The sequence below is a fragment of the Apostichopus japonicus genome, chromosome 13 (genome assembly GCF_037975245.1).
Source record: "Apostichopus japonicus isolate 1M-3 chromosome 13, ASM3797524v1, whole genome shotgun sequence".
In the NCBI taxonomy this organism is placed as follows: Eukaryota; Metazoa; Echinodermata; class Holothuroidea; order Aspidochirotida; family Stichopodidae; genus Apostichopus; species Apostichopus japonicus.
The window spans coordinates 13,671,869-13,696,400 of NC_092573.1; the positions used below are offsets into that span (position 1 = coordinate 13,671,869).

A 24,532-nucleotide genomic window follows, 5' to 3' on the forward strand; every position below is an offset into this window, starting at 1 on the left:
GTTTACCCCCTCATGTAATGTCCACAATTATGCTTTAATGTGCTAATTTTTTGCTGTTAATACCGTTACTTATCTATTAAATTATTTTGTATTCATTTCACTGGCTTCATGCTTACGTGCCAAGTATTACCATCGGCTCTTTTTATTTGTTTACATTTGATTCATTTACGTTTAGTTTGAATTTTTACGATCCTGTTACACGATAGTTCTTACATTAACAATTATTTTTGCATTTTACACCTTTGTTTTTTTTATGACAATTATATTAAAGACGGCAGCAGGGAACATTATCTTCAGCTAACCAAATTACCCTCTCAAAATAAAGTTGGGAAATAACTAAATAAATAACTAAATAAATATATTGAGTTGATTTACCTGGATATAATACTGCTCTTTGACAAAGCTACGATCAAAGCTGACGCTATGACCCACAACCAGTCTTGGGAGAAGATCTTTCTTTCTTGGTTTCTTGGAAAATGGTGATTCCAACGGTATCAGATCATTTAAATGAATTCTCTGCGTTACAGCTAGCCTGCCCTCTATAAGTCTATCACTGCACCACGAGTACCTGCATATAATGTAATGTAAATTAAAGAAAAGGGGAAACAAATATTTTGACAAAGGGAAAAAAGTGAAGTTAAAGACATAAAGTTGGCATAATTTTTAGTTTTAGAAAGAAGAGCCATAAAAAATTAAAATTCCAGTGATCAAGTAATGTCATCATGACTCTGGAAATGCAAAAACACACATCTGTCTTTCAAATGAAGATAAAAGTGAAAGAATGCATGTACATCTTGTGCATCTGGAGAATTTTGTCCACTTTCTAGTGAAAATGAGACACTAAATCTAAGAACAAGCAAGAAACATTAAATCATGATCTTTTTTGTCCAGTTACAAACATTTATTGCAACACTGCAGATAACATTGCAAGTCTTGGCAATTACCGAAGTTGTCCTTGCACTGTTTATAAGATTTTCATAGTTTGACCTCTGATGACCTATGATGCCTGGTGACCTTCAACCTCTACAACAATCAATACTGTACTTGTACTTACTAAAGTGGATCCACATTATTTCATTATAAGTATTATGAAGTTTAAGCAAGCTTTACTCATGGCCATACCATGTTTACACTGTTTAACAAATTACCTCTGATGACCACAAATGAACTCCAGTTTTTACAACAATCAATAGGGTTCTTGTAACTTAAGTATTAAAGTGGATTAACACACCAAATATAGATTTCATTCAAGCTTTTCTTTGGTTTCGTTTTTTTTTTGTGTTTATTGTGTTTAAAACCCTTTAAGACTTTGCCTTGTATTTCCCTCACATGACCTTTGACCTTTTAAACAGTAAGTTTCTTTCACTTGGCCAGGTGGACGGATATACTAAGTTAAGTTCACCAAAGCTATGCTAAGGAAGTTATCACATTAAAGTGATTCTAGACTTCAAACCTCTGGTTACCGTTGACCTCTATGCAAAAGCAGTAGGGATCTAGTACTCATTAAGCTGAATCCAGATACCAACTATGATATTAATCCAGTGTGTGCACACAAATATAAATACACACACACATGCCATCATTTCTTTAGCTTCCAGGAGAGAATTAAAAACAAACTACATATACACCAGATTTATGTAACATGGTAGAATTCAGAAATTCACAATTAAATCTGTACAGTACCAAGAATTGAAATCATTGGTCCAGTGGTACCCTATTTCCAGGGATAAATTTTGTTATCAATATTTTCTTCGAAGTCAGACAATTTTCCTTGATTCAACACTCTGCATTCAACACTCTGCAATTATAATTTGGACGAATAGATCTTCCACAAAATTGACTTGCATTAGATATATGGAAGCCCAGAATTACTCATGGATATATGGAACCCCAGAATTACTTAACATTACCAGGTTGTAGGTGAGGCAGCAACAGCTAAGGTTGGGTAATTTCCTTCTTTCACACAGCATTCAATGTCAAACACCAGTGCCTGATCCGGAGGGAATTGTACAGCTCTCATTGAACCATCTGAATAGTAGGCTGTCCAGCCTTTACTGTATGACCACTGCTTTGGTACAGGTGGAAGGCTATTATCAGCTAGATGTTTTGCCAGTACCCTGTGGTCTTCACTCTGAGCTCTGGCCAGAACTTGAAAATGGTCATCAATATTTTTGCCAAACAGCCTTGGCATTTTCAAGTCGACATCGGGAATGGCTTTCACTTTTTTCCCTCTGAGATTATGTCTCTCGAGATGCTTTTTGCTTTTTTCTATTCTTCTCTCAAGGTCTTCGCTACCTGCAGCCACTTTCCCTCCTTTAAATATTTGATTATGCAAATTAGATGACAACATTTGGATGTCGAGAGGATTCCATCTGCTCCCTTTATGCTGCTGCATCTTTCCTTTCTCTACTGTTTTTGTCTTCCTTGACGGTTTCTCAGTAGAATAATGATATCGTTGCCCATTCCTTTGGATGTTTCTGTTCACTAACAAACAAACCCTAGGATACAGAGACGCTAAACTTCGTTCGCAATAATTCCTTGCCATTTTTTGGAATCTCCTTTCAAAATTCTACATGTAAAGAATTTCCTGGTTCAAAGTCACACAACAAAACATGGCCCAAACCTTGGGAAAGATAAAAGAATGCAGAAAAGTAGGTTGGCTACAGTAGCAGTTGTATTGTTATGAATGACATTCAACGACCTTATGTGTTAGACGGACCTGCCAACACACCAAAGTTTACAGAGAGTCTTATGGTTTTAGGGCAGTGTCAAGCACTCCCAGTGTTCCTATCTCCCTTCAAAATTTAAATTTATTACTTATCATGTTTTCAACTGTGTAGGGAAAGTGGAAAAAAAAGTTTTGGAGGGACATGATTGTGCTAAATGCTTTTGCCATTATGCTCTGCAGAGCTACTGTGGTGTTAGACTTAGAGTGACAATTACTCTTAAAAAGCCTATGTTATTGTTAAGGCATGTGTTGTTACATACATAGAAAAAGAATGAAATTTGTGTAATCAGTTGTAATGTAATTAGCTCTGACACTTTAACCAAAAACTGTTCCTATGTTTTATTTATTATCACAATCTGACTCTGGATGTCACCCTATTCCCCTATTATAGCCCTATAGACTTAACTGGTACATTGCAATGAAACCCTGGTAGAAGCTGACTAGAAATAAAGTAATGGAAGATGGAAGAAAACCTCATGCTATATGAAAAAGGTTCAGATGCAAATTTAAAACTTCAGTAGACCTAGGGGCCTAACCATGTACTTAATACTAAGCAATATTGGCTGATAACCACGATAAATTAATGAAAGAAAATTGATGCAATAATATACAAGGTAAACAAATCACAAATCATAGCAATTATAGTTATATTGGATTTCACCAAGTAATAATAATTGTCCGGGTTAGGCCTAAGTTACATGCAGTTGGGTCAATGTTTCACTAAGATATATTACGCTATTGTCAGCATAGTAATTCATGAGAAGCCTAGTTCCGCGACATAAACTGGGACTAATATTTCTGTCCAATTTTAACTTACGACTAATTTAAGTCTAAATAAATAAATTGTGGCAGTTAAGGCTTTCAAAAAAAATACAATGAATTATTTGCAATATGACTTACAATTAGCTTGACCAGCTTTACAATTCCCACGTCGGTAAGGTACTTTGAGTAAGACCCATGGTGCTCTTCGGACTTCGATCAGTAAACCCGGGTGCAATCAAATGAAAGAAGTACGTGTACGCCACAGAACGTGTATGTGAAAACATGTGTAGGAATACCAAAGCCAAAGCAATTACACGCCCAATTCTCCAAAAATCATCGAATCGGGAAAATTGTATACATCCCGTGTTTCTTCTATTATCATCATATGCAGGGTTATTATGGGGAACACTTAGGCTCAGTGAGGTTCTCATCATCATTTTGCTTGCTAATGAGGTTGAGAGCGTAAGTGGGTCTGGGATAAGCCTGTCAAATTCTGTAAAACTTTGCATTCTTCCTATTACTACATGAGGTGCTAGATGTAGCATATAGAGGAGGATCGTCTTGGATACGAGAGAGATAAGAAAACTTGCTTTACTTTGTGTGTGGGCAATACTTAGGTCTTAATAGGTCTGATACTTAACATCCCTGATAAGTGGCATTGTCAGCAATCACAGAGAATAGAAATATAACGAGACAAGCGGCCATAGGCAACCTTCGAAGCATCGAATTTCATTCTGTTTTAGAACTAAATATTGACAATTATTGAAAGCTCTGCCTTAATTCTAATCAAATATCAAATATTTGTCTCGCGAGGTATACGGACGTCTGAATGTCCTCCTATCGCTAATTTACCATCCTCGTATTGAATTATATGTAAAGAACATAAGTGCATAGTAAATAACTGAGTATGAAAAATAATATCACTTTTTGGCGTTCCTTAGATACTTTACTGGTAACTACCCGTAAACACGGACGCCAGAATATGTTGGTTTCCGTGTTCGGTATTTTCTGACCCAATTTTCCAGTGAAACGAATTTAATTGAAAACATGCTCCTTCGTGAAACTTTGAAGAGAGTTTAACAATTTCATATTTCCAAACGGACTCCAGCTTACGGACATCCTCCCAAGCAGTTTGAGCCCACCTTATTCATGCGTTGGGTAATGTGCCTATACTAGACTAACGATCATATTGTTATTAGGTCTAACATTACTACTACTAGTTGCGCTATAGTGGTCCGTGTCCAAACGGTTGGTGATTTCAAAGACGGATTGAGAAAGATACGGCCAATAACTTCGCTTTCATAACTTTTGGTTTGCCTTTCGGAAACCAATAGTGTTGTATTTAGAGTAGAATGACCCGTGGTAACCGAGCTTCAAAAAATTGTCACATTCCTTCATCATAGGAACCAGCCCCAGTTGATACTATTGCAGTGACTGGCCTACACAGCATTTGTCAACTTCACATGAGGCCTAGGGCCTCGGCATAGTTGGCAATTGCTGGGGTACCTAGCCAAGTTGCATGACTCTCAAAGTAAAAGCACCAAGTTCTCACATGGATGAATGCCTTGCAAAAAGTTGGAAAGTGATTATTGATTCAATATGGAAAGAACTTTTGATTTATGTGAACAGTTGGCTCAAACAGACCTTTCTGAGGATGACACCAAGATATTACTCAAAGAAGCATCAGATCTTAACAGAAAGCTGAAGGCAGAACTGAAGCGAATTGAAGAAAAGGAAAAAGCAAAAAAGGCTCCAAGATCTCAAAGTAGAACAAAAGTACAGACTACAAGCATGGGCAGGGGTAGACCCACCCAGAACGTTTCTATGAGAACATCAGTACAGAAACCAAAGCCATCCTTTCTACCCCCGATAGCCTCCACTAGCAAGAAGACTGGCAGTCATAAGGCAGTAATGGGGAATAGTCCATATGCATTACAGAAGTCTATGCACAGGAGTAGGATAGCTGCTAATCTTTCCACTGATCGCCAATCAAGCAGTGCAGGGGTATGAAAAAGATAAATTTTAAAAAATCACAGCTTGTGAAAAAGAAATTATCAGAAAGTTTGTATTTCATAGCACTGATTAGTAGTAGTAGTAAGTTGAGTCTCGTCTATCCGACATGCTCAGTGATTAACCTCCGCCATGTTACACGATCTTGCGCAAGGTTTATTGCTTCCTCGAAATTGTTAATGTTAACGCCCTTAAATTGCGACTTTATTTTTCCAAGCAAGGTAGTCATAGGCCTTCCTACTGGTTTAGCAGTAAGTCTCAATGCTTCTCTTAAAGTCTTGCTACATGATTGCACAGCAAAATACTGTAACTACATGGATTTCATATGAGAGATTGAAATACTTCACTCAACAGGAAAGATTAGTAACAGGTGAAATATTGGTACACCTTCTTTTGGTGACGCAACAGAATTTATTTCAGATGACATAGTTTAACAAACATTGCACCAAGTTTTAAGCACCAGAGAGGTGACAAACGACATTAGAAATCTGAATATTCATGACCTCTTAAGAATATATATTGCAGACTGTATATCCATTACACCCAACGATTCATAGCTTATTCATTCTTTTTCTTCTTATCATTTTAGAATTCCTCATCTTCCAAATCTGAGAGGCATCCAACAAACAAGACAAGTCACTCTGCAGATGGCTTGAGAACACCACATGCATCGGCTCCCTAAATCAGTGACACTTATAAAGCTGATTGGTGTTGAATAAAGACATTTGGAAAATTTTGATAGTTGATTGCTTTACATTTCATGGTAAAATATAAGATATAATACTGTCAGAATTAATGGAATATGAATAATTATTTGTGGCTTTTAAATCCCTCTCCACTTCGGTTTTAACAATTCGTTATCTGTGTTACGTAAGTTTTCTCAAATTCTTCATAGCACTGTAATGGTGTAGTTACATGTGCACAATAATTTTACTATAGACCAAGTATGAACAAATACTACAAGCTTCGATCAAGTGCTGTATTTAAAGGTTATCTGTTTTGCCTCTAATTGTTAGTATGTTTATATTTTCTGAGGGTGCTTAATTTCTCAATGACTATTCCCAGACAATTATAAGCTATCTCCAGGAACAATGTACTCTAAAAGTGACAAGCAAGTTTGCACTTTTCCAATTTTTGTCACACTAGCCAAATTTAGGGAAAATTTCAATGAACTTAGAAATTCCAAATATGTAAAAATTCAGGTCTGTAAACCAAATAGAAGATGATCACCAATATTACATTTCATATCTTTTTCGCCAAAGTAAATTAACTACATTTGCACTGTCAGGTGTCACAGAATCACTACTGTACTGGAACAAACTAATGTACATACCAATGCTATACATCTAGGCAAGTCTTGTATTTGAAAGACAAAAGTAATATTAAACAAAAATATTCATTTTGAAAGCTACAGGTTCATTGCATGCTTCACTACCTGTTTTATTCAAGTTCTTGGATTTGAAAAGGCTTTTCTGGTGACAAACAATGTGAAACTTGTATTGAAGAGAGAAATATACCACACTGCTAACTGAAAACCCCATCTCAATATCTTGTTATTTTCAGTTGATGTCAATGTGTAACTGTTTAAACAAACTTACTTCCTTGACATAAACCATCTATCATGATGTATGCTATCTATCCCATATGTATACTATCTATCCCATATATGTATTATATTTATCCCATATGTATACTATCTATCCCATATGTGTGCTATATATCCCATATGTATACTATATATCCCATATGTATTATATATCCCATATATATACTATCTAGCGCATATGTACTATCCATCCCATATATATACTATCTATCCCATATACATACTATCTATCCCATATGTATACTATCTACCCTCAAACTGACTAATATTGATCAAATCCTTCATATACTTTCCAATATATAAATACTTTTCAGCATAAAAAAGAAACTGCACATCTCCCTTACTGAAAATATAAACTTATGATCCAAATAGGAAATATAGATATATGTAATAAATATAATTCATGAAGTACTACATAAAATAAAAAAAATAATTCAATAACATTCTCTACATGATAGTACTTCCCAGAATGATACACACACCATACACACAACTACAATACCTATAGATTACATTGCACATATTGCTTGGTTGCCAAAACTTAACATACATATAAGATCTACATGTGATACACTCTATATCATTGCACAAAATATCATGGTAGGACTATAAGTCATAACCAACACCAAATAGATTAATCCTCTGCAGGTATTAGCAATCTAATGGAACCATTATGGTGTGATGTATACTAACTGTTGTAATATGTTGACATACATAGTGGTGTCAGCACCAAGGTGATTCATCAACAATCAACAAGATTGTTCACTAACCATTCAGAAGACAAAAAGACACAAAGAGACTTATTTGTGAGAGACCTCGTTAAGCATGAGAGGACAACAGTACCCTCCCACCATGAAGACAACCTCTCTCATGAGGACAGCTTCCACCCTGGTGACATCACCTCCATGAGAATAGCACCGTGATGACATCACCTCAAAGAGAACTGCACCACGATTACAACATCCAGATGAGAAAAGCATAGATTGATGACATCACCCCAAAGAGAACTGCACCACGATGACAACATCCAGATGCGAATAGCATCTTGATGACAAAACACTCTTGTGACAACAGTACCTTGATCACAACAGTCTTGAGGAGGGCATGCTTCTGCATGTACCTGGTAACAACATGCCAATGGCAGCTGAATGCTTCCACTCTCTGTATGACAGTACACATTCACCCTAACAACATTCTCACTTAAACGATTCCACAAGAACACAGATGGATCTATTGGCTTCTTCTAATACTTTCCAAGCAGTGCCATTCTTTCAGCATTGGTACACCATAGCGCCCTCTAAGACAAAAGTCATTCTAGGGCAAAGGAAGAGAATGCAGTGTTAAACAGTTTGAATATTGACAAAAACCTACAGGAATTACCATTCAATGGCTAATAGCAACTCAATATCATCATGACATCATATTAAACCTCTCCTATCACACAATATGAAACACCAGCCACAAACTATATTTATATCCTCTTTTGATAAGGGTAAAGGTATGTTAAATAAAGGTAACATGGCTGTCTCTTGCATAAAATTTGCCACAATGTTGTGATCCCAATAGTACCATTACTAACATAATTCTAGGAAGATAAACAAGTTTAACCAATAACAATAGCAAGTGGTATATTTTAATCATGTTTGGAACATTTGACAAAATGTGGTATTCTGACAGGTAGGCAAAGGGGTAGTTTGACTCGGGTCTGAGAACCTTTGCGCTGAAAGCATAGAGCCCCAACCCCAAAAAACATTGTTAAACGCATGTCATTGATTGAAATACAGAAGATGTTAACGTTTGATGATATTATTGTTGTGTATAAATACTTTTTGCAAGATTCTCCAAATTTGGATCGTTCTCCTGGTTTTGTATTACTTTATTTACCGTAACTTACAGGGACAACTATCAACACTGCCCTCAAATGAGATGTGTAAATCACAGAAAAGTCAAATGCCATAAATGCATGCACAACTATGAACATCTGGAACCCATTGTGTTGCAAATTAAATAGCAGTACTTTGGGGAATTTTCCTCTTTGATACACACAACTGTAAATTCTACACCATTTCCTCCTCATTCCTCAGAGATCCACATCATATTTGTCAAATGTCATAAAGTCTTCCAATAAGAAAAAGAATTGGTGCACATCCTGTTTGTTTTGAATTGTTTGTATATACCAAATTTAGGTAAGAGGGTAAAAAGAGGGGAAATAAGCCACATTTTTGTTCCTGTTATAACGTAATACTTAAGGAAAAACTATTTACTGACTTAACTTGAGTGACAGCAATGTTTTCCTTTTAGCAAGTCGAGGCAGAAATAATCTAATAGATTTCACTTTGTGGTGGAGCCATATCGCACAAAACTGGAAAAAGCAAGCATTGCTCTCTTCCTTGATATTTATTGAGTTAAGGTTTAACATTTTAAATTGTTTTAGTGAAGGTGCAGTGAGGGTGGTTGTGGGGGGAGGAATATTGTTCACCATCTGTACATTTAGCATCTCCACTTAGGGAACTACGATAGTAACTGGATTTGTCTCATTCAATCATCTATGCTCGCATCTTCAAAACTCAAAATAACCTTCGAGCCTCATACCACACAAAACTGGAAAAAGCAAGCATTTCTATCTTCCTTGATATTTCTTGAATTAAGGTTTAATATCTTACATTGCTTTAGCGTAGGTGCAGGGGAAAGGGAATTGTGGGGGGTAGGGAATATTGTTCACCATCTGTAAATTTAGTTTCTCCATTTAGGGAACTACGATAGTAACTGGATTATGGTCTCCTTCAATCGTCTACGCTCACATTTCAAAACTCAAAATGAGTCTTTTTACTCACCATGTCATACATAAGCTTTGTTTGAATCCACCAAGCTTCCCTATCTCTGTCCTGCAGCTCCCAAGCATGGTGGTCTCTTACAAGTACGGCTACTTGCTGCTATGAACAAAAGAAAACCTTGGTGTGGTCAGCTGGAAAGGTCCATTTAGCAGCCAGTCTGCATATAAGGGGTGAGAGAAAAAGGGAACCATTTATGTAAGAAAACAACGGGTGACAAACATACTCCCTGTAACTCTATCTGAGCAACAACATACAACTAGCTGACAGTTCTTGCATCACAGGACATGTCTCTATGTAAAACATCACAGCCATAGTTGACCACTGTGTAACTTTTGCACATGTTAACATGATTCTATGTGAATCTTTACAATTATTCATATTTTCCTGTCAAAACTTATGTCCTCACTGGTACAGTAGGTAAGTTTGTTTTTTTTTTCTGTGTCGTGATGAATGGATATGACTGATTGATTGAATTTAACTTGTGACGCTTGAAATTGACAACTTTTCTTTACGGCAAAATAGAAGACTTGATTAAACCTACCAGCAAAATCGGTTGCATGTGCCATTCTACACTGAAAACAGCACAGTATTCTAGTTCTTGTTTTGTCATGTGCTCAATCACCTGACAAACCTAAAGCAGTGACCATCTAGAATTTGCTAAGTAATAAAACTATTCATGCGGGGGGGGGGGGGGGGGGATATCACAAGGACCTTAATGTATACATTCTCTGGTATGGGATTGTATTTAAATCTGTGTGAACATGTGCAAATGCTGTTGTAAGCACGACCTACAAGAAATTGTGTACAGGACGAAATCTTGTCAAAAAGGTAACTAGTTATGACTTCACTAAAAAGGACTTTGAATGTTGTAATATCTTTGGTTGGTTAGCTTTTCAAGTACTATTAATATGATTTGTTTATTTACTGCTTTTTGAATTTAGCATAGAAATTATGAAGTGTGATATGAAAAGAATGTTATTTTGAACATTTCCCAAACATAGGGATATTGAAGTGTCATCAAAGGATTGAAATCTACTTTTTAAAAGTGAATTTTTTCACCAGTACCATGAATTTGGCAAGTGAGTATGTCTCATTCTGCAGCACATTGATGAATTATTTGTTCTGCAAAAACTTCATGACCTAAATTATATAAATTGGAAAAGAACTGACTAAATTTGAACAATTCAACGTTTCAAAGCATATGACTGGTGGTTTTGTTCCATGATCATAAAGTTAGTAACAATCCTGAAGGAGATTTTGTTATAATTTCTTTTGAGGAAAGGAGCTGGGGGGGGGGTGAGCATTTTGGTTGTTAATTGATGAAATCAATTTAATAAATTAATTAATTTCATCAATTTATGGCATTTTCAACAAAATATTGGACTAAATAATTTGCAAAATGTTACATTGCAGAGATGCAACAGGTGATCACCAATAATTGTGCCAGTAATGCAACCCTCCCCCCACCCAGCTCCTCCCCCCCACCAAGCTCCTCCCCCACCCAGCTCCTCCCCCCCCTCCAAATATACGATGGTGAAGGTGTCAACATTTTGCATACACTTCAATATGTCTACGCTAGACTGACTATATGGCACTGTCTAAAGTTCAAATTGGAAACTGCCTTTAAGATCCAAATCTGATTCAGAGATTAGAATTCAAAACTTGTTTCTGGCTGGATTAAATGTTAACATATTTAATACTCTGGGAATGTCATCTCTGTACACTATAACCTATATGTATTTATTCATACATTGATGCTGTTAAAATTATAATAGTTATTAATATATGTGTGTGTGTGTGTATCTACGCAAGTGTTTTTCTTTTTAACATATTTAAAAAAGTTGGACATACGTAAATGTTAATTTGTTTAGTTTCAATTGATACTGATCTCGATATCGATCACGAAAGTATTATCACTTCGAAGGGTGAACGACAAGTATGAAAAGTATATTAAATTCATATCTGCATATTAGAATTCTCCCATTTGGTTGAGCTGATCAGATGTATTCTCCATACATGTCTTCCTGCAAGGAATCAGAAAAGAAGTTACCAGTTGGGTTGACCACTCCCCACTAGAAGAACCTTTGTAGTGTCCAGAATCGCACTTGCCAAATCTGCTGTAAAGTGACGTTGTCCTCCGGTGATCTCCAAGGAATATGTCTGACCTACTGGTTAGAGAACATGAAGAGGATAGGAGGGGGGAAAGGTGGGTCAAATTACCCCCCTTTTAAATCTCATCATGGCAGCGAGAGGAACAAAGACCTGTAACTCCAACAAATAGAATGAGAATTTCACCAATGGTCCTAATAATTTATTTTTAAAGGTTTCCAACCCTTAACAATGGTATCTCTTTAGCCAAAAAGTACTTACGCAGAAAATTATGAATAATTCAGCTCTACCCTTTCCAATAGTCAAAAGGAGCAGGACAAAAAAACAAGAAACTCATTTCTAACTACAGCCTTCCTATGATGCCATACAGAAGAATCATAAAATACTCACACACATCTACTTCATGAATAACGGACGTTTCGAAATAAAATATTCACCGAAATAGAGGACCAAGATTCGAAACAGTTCCACTTCTGTCTTTTTGAGAATAGCAAACACTTCCATCCTTCCAGTTAAAATATAGTGTGTTCCTTCAATAGTTTTTTACGTATCAGTAAATGTCTGTGTACGCATTCTAACAGTAGTTTGATTATTGGACATGAGTGTTATCCCTTTGCCCTATTTACCTTCTCCTTCTCACATAACACTCCCCCCCCCCCTCACCCATCCCACCTTTTCTCCATTCAGTTGTTCCTCCTTCCATTTCCCTTCTGCCTTTTTTCTTTTGTCAGAGAAACTTGCCCAATTGCTAAAACTAAGAAATTATAGTCTGTTATTTATCAGATTGGTGTCCTTCTCTTCTGGTGTCTTATCTTCTGGTCTCTCAAAGTGAATAAGTTTTTGCTTCAATCCTTATGTTTTGTTCCAACAGATTTTCCCCACAGACTTCTATGCCGTATAATTCTTTCCTTAAGAACCCCCACCTTCCCCCCCCCCCCAAAAAAAAAAATTATACACTTTTTATTTATATTTTTACAGTAAACAAAAGCTGATGGCTGGCTTCATAAGCATCTGAAGGAATGTGGCAAAAACTCTATGGGAAGATCGAGAATTAAAATATGGAATTTTACATTACAGCAATGCCGCATGTAGATTGATGAGTGCACACGGAATTCAAATATGTTTAAAAAAAAAAAAAAGGATGAAAATACGAAGAGATAAATGAAAAACAATTTCAAAGAGGAGTACCAAGAAGATTATTTTTATAGTAAAGGATTGTTTTTCTTTCAGAGTTACAATGTTTGCCTTTAAAACCCACAATCAGTGCAACAGTAACATTTAATGAAAAATACAACAGTTGAAAGTCCTGTCAAAATACAAATAAATATAACAGACAAGAATAAACCGGGGGAAAGAAAAAGCTATGGTGACATGGTCGCAGGCATATAGGAATCGGACAGCGGTACAAAAACGTAATGATGCAAACGCTAACTGGTTTCCACAATCAGTTAAAGCTTCACGGTCCGATTTTACTTCTTTTTTTGCTTAAAAAGTATTCACAAAGACATTTGCAGTTATGTTAATAATTACACAATAGGAATCCACAGAGTGATTTGAAAAGGCAAAGACACTCTGTGACATTCAAAGGTTTAAACAAAGTATTGAGAATGCATCATAAGAAATGCCTTATTATACCAAAGGTTTATTCAACACTTAAAACAATGTCAGAATTTTGGTGAAAGAAAAATTAACCCAAAAAAAAAAAAAACGATAACTGATACAATGATCGTTCATAACGTCTCTCATTTCGAAGCGTTTCCATCTCGCTACTTGCTACTTATTGCAATAATAGGTAGGTCCACTTCCTCAGAAATATATCACAGAACTAAAATATGGCATTATGGCCATAGCTTGAATACCTGCAAGAAATACCTTGTACATAATCAGATATCAATTACAGAAATCAATCATTTTTAAACTATGTAATCCTCTTGACAGAAAAAGGTAAATCAGAATGATTAACTCTTAAAACTGTGTATTACTACCAACCTTTTCAGAACTGGAAAACTCTACTAATAAAATAATTACCACAATTTTGATTTTTAGAGGCTTGAGACTACCCCTGAGGGTTGTACATTTTTAGATACACACCAATGATGAAATGTGCTGCTATTTAGAGTTAGACTGATGTTGTTTTGTGTTTTAATAGTTAAGAAAAAACATTTGTGAAATGCACGGTTAGGGTGAACCTAACCTCTTCATGTGTTCTAAGTTTGTTTTTACTACAGTTATTTTCTGAAGAAGATCCTGCTAGGAAAAAAAAACAAAAAACATAAATCAGTAATTTCTTCTTCCACCTTGTTTGTATTGAAATCATAATCTGATGTTTTGTTACTAATTTTCATAACATCCAGACACCCAGAGGAAAGCTGCTTACTTTTTGTTTTGTCCTTCTGTCTTTATATATGATCTTGTTTGCCTTCCCCTTCCCTTTGCCTTCCCCTTTTCTCTCTCCAAGTAGGAACTTTCTCTTAGGACAACATCTATTTTGCTCCTCACCAGACACTGCAGATGCTGTCTCTAAACTCTGGTAGGAATTCTATAGAGTAGCTACAGCTTGTCCAAATTTCCAAACAGCTTGGAATTAGTTACAGAATTGCCTCCTCATTACTTGGTGAATGTGATAACTTCAACCTCAGTTCATATTAAATGCAAGGCCAGGTTAGATGCATCTGCTATTAAAGTATGGTACATTTTTTTTCAAGGCAACTGTGTTCTTTTGCTCAGACAAACTGCAGATGTTTTCAATAATTTAGATAATTTCTTGGAAACACACAATTTTCCTGACATGGCATTGACAATGTAAACACACTAAACTATTAACACTTCCCCTTTGCTAGAGAGTAGTCATTACAAATATGTCTCTCTTTGATACTTAAATGACGAAGTGCACAAGTTAGCTCCTCCTCGTCCAAAGAAACAATCCATTTCAGTGAATGATTAATCCGGTATCGCATCGCAAATGCTATGCACAATGGTCAAATTGCTATGCAAGTGTACCAAGATGTACAGAGATGTTTAGCAGTTTTTGTTACACAGTATTACATGGTATTTTCATAGAGCCTTCAAAAGCGCTATGCAAAAATGATGTTGACACTAAATTATGCCACATCTGAAAAAACTTTCTCGGATTTCCACGAAAGGAAAACAAAAAAGTGCGAAAGTACTTCATACGTTTTTCAAATTTGTTAATATGCCAAATACACAGTAGCAAACAGAAAGGGGGACAAAAAGCAAATAGTTAATTATAAAATATCAATTAATAATTATCATACTTTTACAACACAATGAAAAAGAAGACAATATTAGCAATTACCGTACTGAACTGTTAGTACTCCACCCATCCAAAGAGATCAGAAAATTGTTAAGCAGCGTCAGGAAAAGCTAAACTCTGGATCAGTCTGGAGCTAGACAGTGTCAATAAAGTCTGGACTTCACATGGTTGTTTATTACTTTACAAGATTTTACTACCAGCTTGGAAAATTGAATGGGGAGATTATAATTTAATGCTTCAAACCATAAAAAAACAAGATATTTTTGGAACAATGATTAAGATGGTTAAAGGGGTTATAGGGGTTATAGGGGTTATAGGGGTTACAGGGGTTATAGGGGTTACAAAATTTGGCGGCTTGAAATAGCTCCAGACTATGTTAGAGTTTCTCCACAGGAGTTTCAAATTTCAAGTTCTTAGAAACTGCTTTGGATTCCAGATGAAATGCATACATGTGAGAGCCCAGGTTGCAACACACTACATCAAGATTTAGAGGAAGAGGGACAAAAATAGCAATTCACTTCCACTAGTTAGACAGGTAACATTGAAACTTGAAAGAACTTCAAAGGCAAGACAATTTAAAACTACAAAACTTTTAAGATTCAGATACCCTATATGGAAATCTTGCCTACGATTAACGGCTACGAGAATGATAAAAAATGTCCAAATTGCAGAGTCTAGGAGAAGAGGACTTGTACCTTCTTCTTATAACTTAAGTGCATGCTACTGTTCTCAATTCCTCGAGTATATACAACCGTTCCCTATCCTCCTAACTTTCTTGTTACACTATTTAAGTTTCATCTTCCCTACTATACAACACTGAAGTCTATTGGTTAATAATATCTCTCCTAAACATTCCCTCCATTCGGTTCACAAAGCTATACCAGATTTACACCACCACAAACCAGTCAACAGAAAATTGACTCTTCTGTTTATCCAGGGAATTACTTGAGAGGAAGACACACAGCAAGCACCCTCAGATTTTTTTGTTCTTTTTTTTTTGGGCCTACTATACACACCGTTTGCATGGTTCATCTCAAAATTTAACACTTGCTATTTATAAGCTGCCTGGCACTGAATAAAAGTAAACCACAGAGATTGGTATCCACAGATCAAGAAATTAAAAATACCACCTAGGAAAAGTTTAATTAAATGTTTCTGAAATGTATTCTTAGAGGGCATTGTCAATGTCTTGCCATCCAAAATGGCTGCCCTGCCAACGCCTGCGCGCCTGGCGGAGCAGTCTCTTGATGGCCCAGCCTACCCGGAATCACAGATCGAATGCCTCTACTACCTGACCTTCTCTGTTCCAGAAAATGTCTGGACATTTCATGGAGTAATGGACTGGAAGGTGGACTAAATCGACTGGACGACACAGGCTGGCCGTATCTCCTCTCTGAACTCTGTTGTTCAAAGCCTCTAGCCATTGGCGGGCTTTGGGAAATGCCCCTTGACATATCAAAACGTTTTTGAGAAGACCTCAGTCCGAAGCCAACAGCCCCCGGTTCATCAGAGTCAGAGTCTGAATCGTTTTCATATGACACCAAGCTGCTTGAAGAAGAGCCGTCCCCTAAGACTTGACCAGGGTGTCTAAATCCTAATGTTTGCAAATCAAATTTGGTTCAGAGAATACGCAAGAGAAAAAAAAAATGTATATATATATTCAGGGGAGAGAAAATAGTACCATTAGCGAAAATTACAGAAAAAGAAGGAAAAAAATTTTAAAATGGTGGAAATCAAAACGTGGATAAATAAAAAATTTAAAAAATGGTACGATATTTTTTTTTTTTTTTTTTTTTTAATGCGTAAAGCACCCAAACCGGAGAGAGTATGTTGGGAATGGTGAAGCAGAACATCGGCCAAGGGTACACAATCAGCACATGTAGAGAGAAAAGAGAAGAGAAAAACGGAGGTGTTGGATTAATGACCACTCACAGTGTATAACCCTTCACTGGGATCATTACCAGCTAAGATCAGCTATCCCCACACAAAGAAAAAAACACATTCAAATAATGAAACTGATATTAACCAATGTGAGGACAACAGCTGAACCTGCCAAGGGAGAAGTATTAATGTAATTACTCATGACGACATATAGCCTGTTGAGAGAGAGATGTTTTAAGAGGGAGCATCATTACATCATTAAACTTTATCTACACACATCTTATATATGACTGAACTGATAAAAGTATTTAGAGAAAGAGAGGAAAAAAAACGGAAATCACAAGAGTATAAGTCACCTTTTATAATGTGTACAGTTATTATAATTTGCACTTTTCTGTGGATATGAAGCCATGCTATAAAAACATGATAGAGAACATTTTAAGTGTCATCTCAAACACAGTTACATATCAATAAAAATCTTCCAAAATTTTGTGCAAATATTTGTCAACAGGGAAATAGTGTAAGCTGAAATTTGTTTCGAATATATTCATAAAAATTGCAATCAGAGAGACATGGTCGTCACGGCTGGAGAATGTAAATTTATACTTCAGTTTCATCAAGTCACATGATTTTAGTATAAACGGTGCAAAATTTATTTCGTACTCATATCCAGACCTTGCAAGACGATACCTCTCTCTAGTTAACAATTTGTAGTGCCTTGTCATCATGATTAGAATTGGAGAATTTTTTAGGCCTGTAATCTGTCCTCACTCACTCCCCAAAGATTCCACCACTCCAAAGAGTCTGATAAAACCAAATGCTGCTTCTGGGAGTCACTCGGCAATGACATAAAATCGTGTAACCAACTAAAAAATCGGTAAACTGTCTGAATTAAGGGAAAAATCTTATAGTTTCATACTTTGTATGTAAATGTATTCAATTTAAAATTCTTTGAAATGGAAATGGTAGATGTTTATCTTAATTTTTTTTGTTTTTTGCTTTGCTATTTTTGCAATTTTTTGCTACTTTTGCTACTCATTCTTACACTTGCGTAGAAGCTTATAAGAACAAATTGTACAGTATATTTTACATGTTGAATAGGACACATTCACCATCTATATTGCTTAAAACCTTGACAGGTTTGACAGCCTCATTAATTCAGCAAAACATTAATTAATGTAGCAAAAACATCTCCATTAATTGTTTCAAACTTTGAACAAACATTCAAGCACACACTCATTAATTGTTTTTTTGTACTGTTTTGAGTTTTAGATCTTTTTTCCAATTTTAGAACTGACCATTTAAACAACATAATAAAAATGTCAAACAGTACCTGCGAGAATACAAAAACCAAAGCACTTGGTAAAAAAAATCATAAATATAACCATTTATCAAAAGTCTGACTGAAACCATGTGTGAACCAACTATGTAGCATTTGGCTTCGGTTTACAGCACATTTAGAACAAATTCTTGTATAATATCCAACAAACAGATCAATGGACCGGACCGTTTCTCTTGATGTTGCCTCCGGTCTTTTGATGCTGTCGCTCTCCTTTCAACTGTTTTTAATACTTTAACCTGCTGCTTGCAGATTACAGAATCTGACTCCAATAACGCAACAGGTAACACACCAATTACGACTGCCACCAAGTCGAGATGAGTTGTTTGTTAGTGCTTGGAAACATGGCTGGGGTTATATGTATATATGATATTTAGCAAGAGCAATCAAAAGTCATGCCAATTTTAGGGAGGATAAAGGAAGGTTCACAGATTTGAATTGTTCTTCTTAGTAGGGTGGACTGACGTTGAAATTGATTCAAGTCTAGGAGTGAAACAATGGACGAAAAACATCACCAAATGGAATAAGAATAAAACATTCTCAAAAAAATAAAAACCTTGGACAAAAAAGAAGAAAGACAGAACCCAAAGAAAACATTAAGAGATAAGGGAAATGGAAAGAGGGTGGGAAGGAATGTAGGTGGCAGCTGGGAATTATTTTTTTTTGGTGCATGTTAGAAAAAACGGCTTAAACAAATGTTAAAAATTTATAATGAATTTTGTTGTTTTCTAACACAGCTGAAAACTGTTCATGTTCAGTACTGCATTAAAGGCAGTCTTGCTGTAAACATCAAGCAGATATAACAGTTAGAAAATGGTGAGTCGGAATTTTAGAAAGTCATTGTTGACAAAAAGGTTGGAAGCCAGAAATATGTCCAACCTGTATGCAATAGAATGACACTTGCTTTCTAATACTACACAACATGGCATGACAACCTTAAGTCGCATACGCCATACCACATCACATATATGCATATGCATAGCAAAAATGAATATGCAAATCTAACTGTTTTTTGTTATATATATTAAAGACACAAAAGAAATGAGAAAAGGAAGGCAGGACAAAATATGGTGAAAGTAATTTCCATATTCAGTAACCGTGTCTCATCAGACCAGAAATGTCCGTAATATATTTTTAAAAAGGTGAAACAAACATGCATTCTTCTGAAAGTGGAAAAGTAACAACAACAAGACAACTGAAGCACTTTTTATGCATGAAGTAAAAAAGTGTCCACAGTTGCTGTTGGTTTCATCAACGTACCGCCTTGAGGGCTGGCTTCTGAAATCGATTGAAAGTTAGTTGTGAAGGTGAGTGAGGCAGCGACCGACAAATATAAAGTAGAAGGAACTTTGAGAGATGATGGCGCAGAGAGAGGGGTACAGGTGGAAATGGATGATAAAAGTAAAAAAAAAGGGTTTATGACGTTGTGATGTCAGCAGCGAGAAAGGTTTCAAGAAACAAGAGCGCCCCCGTTAGTGTCACAAAATATCCGACAACTTCTCTGCCAGGAGCAAACAGATGAGTACTCACGAGGCAGTTACCATAGCAATTCAGAGTGTATAGATCACATGCCTTTGAAATTAGCGATATCATAGAGATAAATATGAATGCTTGAAAAATCCGGAAGCATAACAAGATCATTGAGTGCATATATATTTGTCAGAATAAAAATAAAAATGTCAGACAAGTTTTGTGGGATGAGGAATAAAGAGTCTAAACTGACCTTGCTGTTGCATTTTCTGCGATGAGAGGATAGGTTTGGCAGTGGCCGTTATTCTGGAAGGAGGCGGTGGGGGCATCAATCTAAGGAAGGTAATAAAAGGTATCCATCAGCATCGTCCAATAGAAACATCTCACCACAAACTTAGTAAAAATGAGGATGAGGAGGGGAACAGTGCTAAAATGTTTCCAATTTGGGTGGACTAAGGTAGATTAGAGTGTGGATGAGGTATGAAGCCAGGTAAGAGAGGAGTGAAGTAAAATCTGCTACAAAAAGTTTGCAAAGTAAGGTTTTCTCTAAATTATTGGACTAGTAAGATAATAACCATCTGGCGGTTCAAATTTAGTGACATAAAAATTGACCGTCCTACTAACATAGTGAAATTTCAAGTTTCTGCAAAATTTATGCCAAATTTTTGGTTTTTGTTTCTGGTGTGATTTTTGGTATACCTAAGCACCAGATTTATATTTGAAGGTACCTCGTGTACCTCCTATATCCTTCACCAAATAAATTGCTGAAAATCTTAGTACAAGTTGGAAGATGTAATGTTGGAGAGTTGATTGTAACAAGATCCATACCGTCTGTCGGTCGAGTCAGAAAATCGGGTTACTCTCAAATCCCTGTCCCTTGGAAATTCGTAGTCTGTCCTGGCATCGCCTGCTTCCTGGAATCGTCTCCTCCTTCCAAATATGTCTCCCCCTCTCATGCCTAGCTCCCTGCTTCCCTCTGCTCTTAATTCTTTGTATCTTGCACTGAACGGCAAACTTCTCTGCAAGAAAAGCCAAATACAAACCGGAAATGTCACCAAATTGTCAATTTTTTATTTGCTTCTTCTAAAAAGATATTTTTGAACAGATGGGATTGGTTTAGAGTCTGGAGCCGAAACAGGTGATATTTTCAGGCATCACAAAACAAATTTTACTTTCAACACAGAGGATGATTTTGAATGGTTGCACACAGAGTCTGCAGTTGTTACCCATCTTATTAATATAGTTATATATTTTCCCTTGCGTTTTCACCAAACCACGTAAGATTTAGTTTCATGAAGCATTCTTAACATGTTGCCCACATCACATTTAGTTTGTACCTTCTTGCATGCTTTGCAAAACTTGAGATTTCACAAAAGTTGGTTGACCTTCAAGTAACTTAGAGACACCATAATAGTTACTACATTCTATTCTCAGGATACAACCCCCCTCCCGCCTCCTCTTCCAACCATCTTCATTCATGCTTACACACATCCAGTCCTACACCCCCACCCATACCATCATTCTTGTAATCCCCCTCCCCCCACAATCATATTTGTTACACTAAATATCCTCCATTCCATGATCCCTGTCATATACCCCAAACCCCCTACACCACCAATCTTGTAATCCCCTCCCCCCCCCCCACAATCATATCTGTTATACTAAATATCCTCCATTCCATGATCCCTGTCATATACCCCAAACCCCCTACACCACCATTCTTGTAATTCCCCTCGCCCCCCACCCCCCTCAATCATATCTGTTCTACTTAATATCCTCCATTCCATCATCCGTCATATCCCCCAAACCCACCATCCCTTTCTCAAACACCCAAAAGAATTTCAAAGAGTGATTTACCTCAAACTCTGATGTCCTCAAGCTTTTCAATGGTTTATCATCCAGTTCAAACTCTTCCCTAAATCTTCTTCTTCTTCCGAATCTGCTATCGCTGTCTGTGCGTAAGTGAGAGGCTAGCAAAATTGAAGCAGTTATTTAGTTTACTTTTACCCTCATTAGCAAGAGAAACACTACAAATCAAACATTCCTTGTTCTGAAATGCTGGGATATCTTTAAATGTTCCAGTGCATCACCAATTTGCTATTGACTCACCCCCTTTTTTTCAGACATACAATAAAAAAAAGGGGCTTTTGCATTAATTACTTTAGTATTTTAAATATGATATATTTTTCAATCTCCCTTTTTTTGCATTTCAAAGGGGAAACCAGCAGCTAGTCTTTAAAGAAAATATTGACAAAAAATCTAAAGAGCTCATAAAGTGAACCAAACAGTAGCAAAGCAAAAGAAACATTGTAACATGACGATGCTACAGGAATGCAAGGTCTATTAGGAACAACAGGGGTCTTTTGTCCGCAGAGAGCAGCTACTGATTACATCACACACTGATCACATTGAATTTGATCATGAGCTGGATAAAGCTAACCCTCCTTTCATGGCAATGACATTAAGACTCTAATACCTAGCACAACAGTATGCACTGAACATCATTAGATTTAACAAAGCAAGTTAAGATTGACACTACACGTTAAGTCTTACAAAAGCAATTCCGTGGCTAAAATGCGACCAGATAAGGAAATCTATATCCATTCCTAACCCTTGACCCAATTCATGATCTGCCTCCAAGTTTCTTTAATATTATTTAGATGATGATTCATTTTCAGACTGAAATGAAATGTTCAATAATGCAACAGGACTTGTTACACTTGTTTCTCTTTTTTTATAAAGAAACAAACACAAGCATGCAGACGATCAAACAAACCAAAGAACGAATGAAAAGAACAGACTGATAAACGAACATCCTACTTAAACTATGACGCATTTAAACAACAACATGGCAACTGCACAAACTGTTTGTTAGGTAAACAATCAGTTGCTGGATCACCACTTTTGTCTTTTAACTGTGACGTTACCTGGTCGAGGATCTCTATCTTTGCCATTGTTGAAATGTTGCTCCATCCTCAGGGTGGGCTCTTGGGTGGCTACCACTAACGTCGTAGGAGCTACGCCAGATGGCGCCACTTGATACTGGACAACCGACGTCGGTAGTGGAAGTAATCCACTGGACACTGGAGTCAAGCCGTGATGTGTAGATATAGGATCGCACTGTGTGTAAGCCAAGGACGTGCCAGCAAGGGATTGAGGCACTGTTCCTTGAAGAATATGAGCCTGGCAAAGACATCAATGGTTATTCACAGTGAGGGTAATATTTCAAAGAAAAGTATTTTTAAAGAAAAGTTACCCAAGATGGAGGAGGAGCCTCGGCACGAAAATCAAACAGCTTCATGCAATCTCAACCCCCGTTGTTCCCTTAATACATCCAGATTATAACCGTAAGATCATGACAAGTTGAGTGTGAAAGTTACAGTGATGGCACAGAAAGCAGCTTTTATCCATTGACCTTTGATTGTACACTTCTGTTACTTAAAACCCATAACAATACAGTTAATTGAATTAAATTGACAAGTCAAGGTTCACTTCAAAAATAACCAAAGAAATCAAGGAAAATTATTTGAAATTTCAGATTTGCATTTTAAAAACTTTTTTTTTTAATGTGGAAAAAGTATCTGGAAAATGAGATACTTAAAATAGCATGAAACTATCAATTATTTTAGTAGTAATATTTTATTGACCAATTAACTGCTCGTAATACTAGTTGTGTTTGACAAAGTAACCAGAAGTTCGCAACCGAATGCAAACAACTCCTGCAGTGGATCGAGGAATGATATGTCTGTTTACAATTTGCATGAAGAATTGTGACCAAGACGACAAACTGTAAAGAACATCATCACTTTGTTACATCTTAAAAGTGATGAGTTGATTGACCACATAAATCCCACTTTGACCCTATTTTCTAAAACCAATAAAGCTTTTTTAACATAATAATCAGTGTTTTCTTGGGCTAGTCCAATATTGATATCTTTAGTGTACTTTAATATTTGCAAATTTGACCTCTAACTAATCACTATAATTATATGTTTCCTTTATGTACTTCTTATCCTATTTATAAATTTATATTTATACTGGAATAAATAAAATTATAAATTAAACTTAAATAATTAAAAATATAAAAATATAAAAAAAAAATGTAAAAAAATAACAAATGAAAAAAATATATATATATATAGTCCGTAGTTAATGTCACAGAAGTGACTGGGCCGGGTTGGAATGTTCCACTTGTGAAAGGTAACATTTGGGATGCGAAAAGGTAGTATGGTGCCTTTAAAGGGATATTCGAGAGACAAACAATGTAAAAGTTACATTGAAGAGAAAAATATTCCATACTTCTGGTTGAAAAGGAAAAAAAATCCTGTCCCTAACTAGAGATATGGGTTTGAATGAAACCATTTTTGACTGGCTAAACCTTCACCTTCTCCGGGAAGTTGGATCACAGAAGAGAGTGTGTGATGTCATCTGGGCAAGAGCTCTTCAAAAGCTTTAGATAGGCTATTAAAATCTGTTTGTGGATTTATATTCTTATAACCTAATTACACCTTGGAACGTT

General features: G+C 36.2%; 3 protein-coding genes across 6 annotated transcripts in view; 1 reads left to right on the forward strand and 2 right to left on the reverse strand.

Moving 5' to 3' along the window:
• Nucleotides 1–4,279, reverse strand: part of LOC139979150 (DNA polymerase subunit gamma-1-like) — a 30,721-nt gene extending 26,442 nt beyond the window's left edge. Inside the window, exons 1-3 of the mRNA XM_071989853.1 lie at nt 3,629–4,279; nt 1,911–2,623; nt 376–568 (exon numbers count right to left, since the gene is read on the reverse strand). Coding sequence (XP_071845954.1) covers nt 376–568; nt 1,911–2,545 — 828 coding nt within the window. The 5' untranslated portion in view covers nt 2,546–2,623; nt 3,629–4,279. The remainder of the gene's footprint in view (nt 1–375; nt 569–1,910; nt 2,624–3,628) is intronic.
• A 167-nt stretch (nt 4,280–4,446) lies between these two features.
• Nucleotides 4,447–6,636, forward strand: LOC139979153 (uncharacterized). The gene is made up of 2 exons (XM_071989860.1): nt 4,447–5,494; nt 6,090–6,636. The coding sequence occupies exons 1-2, from the start codon at nt 5,090–5,092 to the stop codon at nt 6,180–6,182; spliced, it is 498 nt and encodes a 165-aa protein (XP_071845961.1). The 5' UTR covers nt 4,447–5,089; the 3' UTR covers nt 6,183–6,636.
• Nucleotides 5,877–24,532, reverse strand: part of LOC139979151 (uncharacterized) — a 41,498-nt gene continuing 22,842 nt past the window's right edge. For 2 of the 4 annotated variants that reach the window (XM_071989854.1, XM_071989855.1), the window contains exons 14-18: nt 22,941–23,196; nt 21,871–21,983; nt 20,842–21,032; nt 20,267–20,346; nt 13,222–16,917 (exon numbers count right to left, since the gene is read on the reverse strand). In XM_071989854.1, coding sequence (XP_071845955.1) covers nt 16,505–16,917; nt 20,267–20,346; nt 20,842–21,032; nt 21,871–21,983; nt 22,941–23,196 — 1,053 coding nt within the window. In that variant the 3' untranslated portion in view covers nt 13,222–16,504. Of the gene's footprint in view, nt 8,421–9,940; nt 10,098–13,221; nt 16,918–20,266; nt 20,347–20,841; nt 21,033–21,870; nt 21,984–22,940; nt 23,197–24,532 lie in introns of those variants that run through there. The other 2 variants (XR_011797094.1, XM_071989856.1) reach the window with 2 other exon arrangements.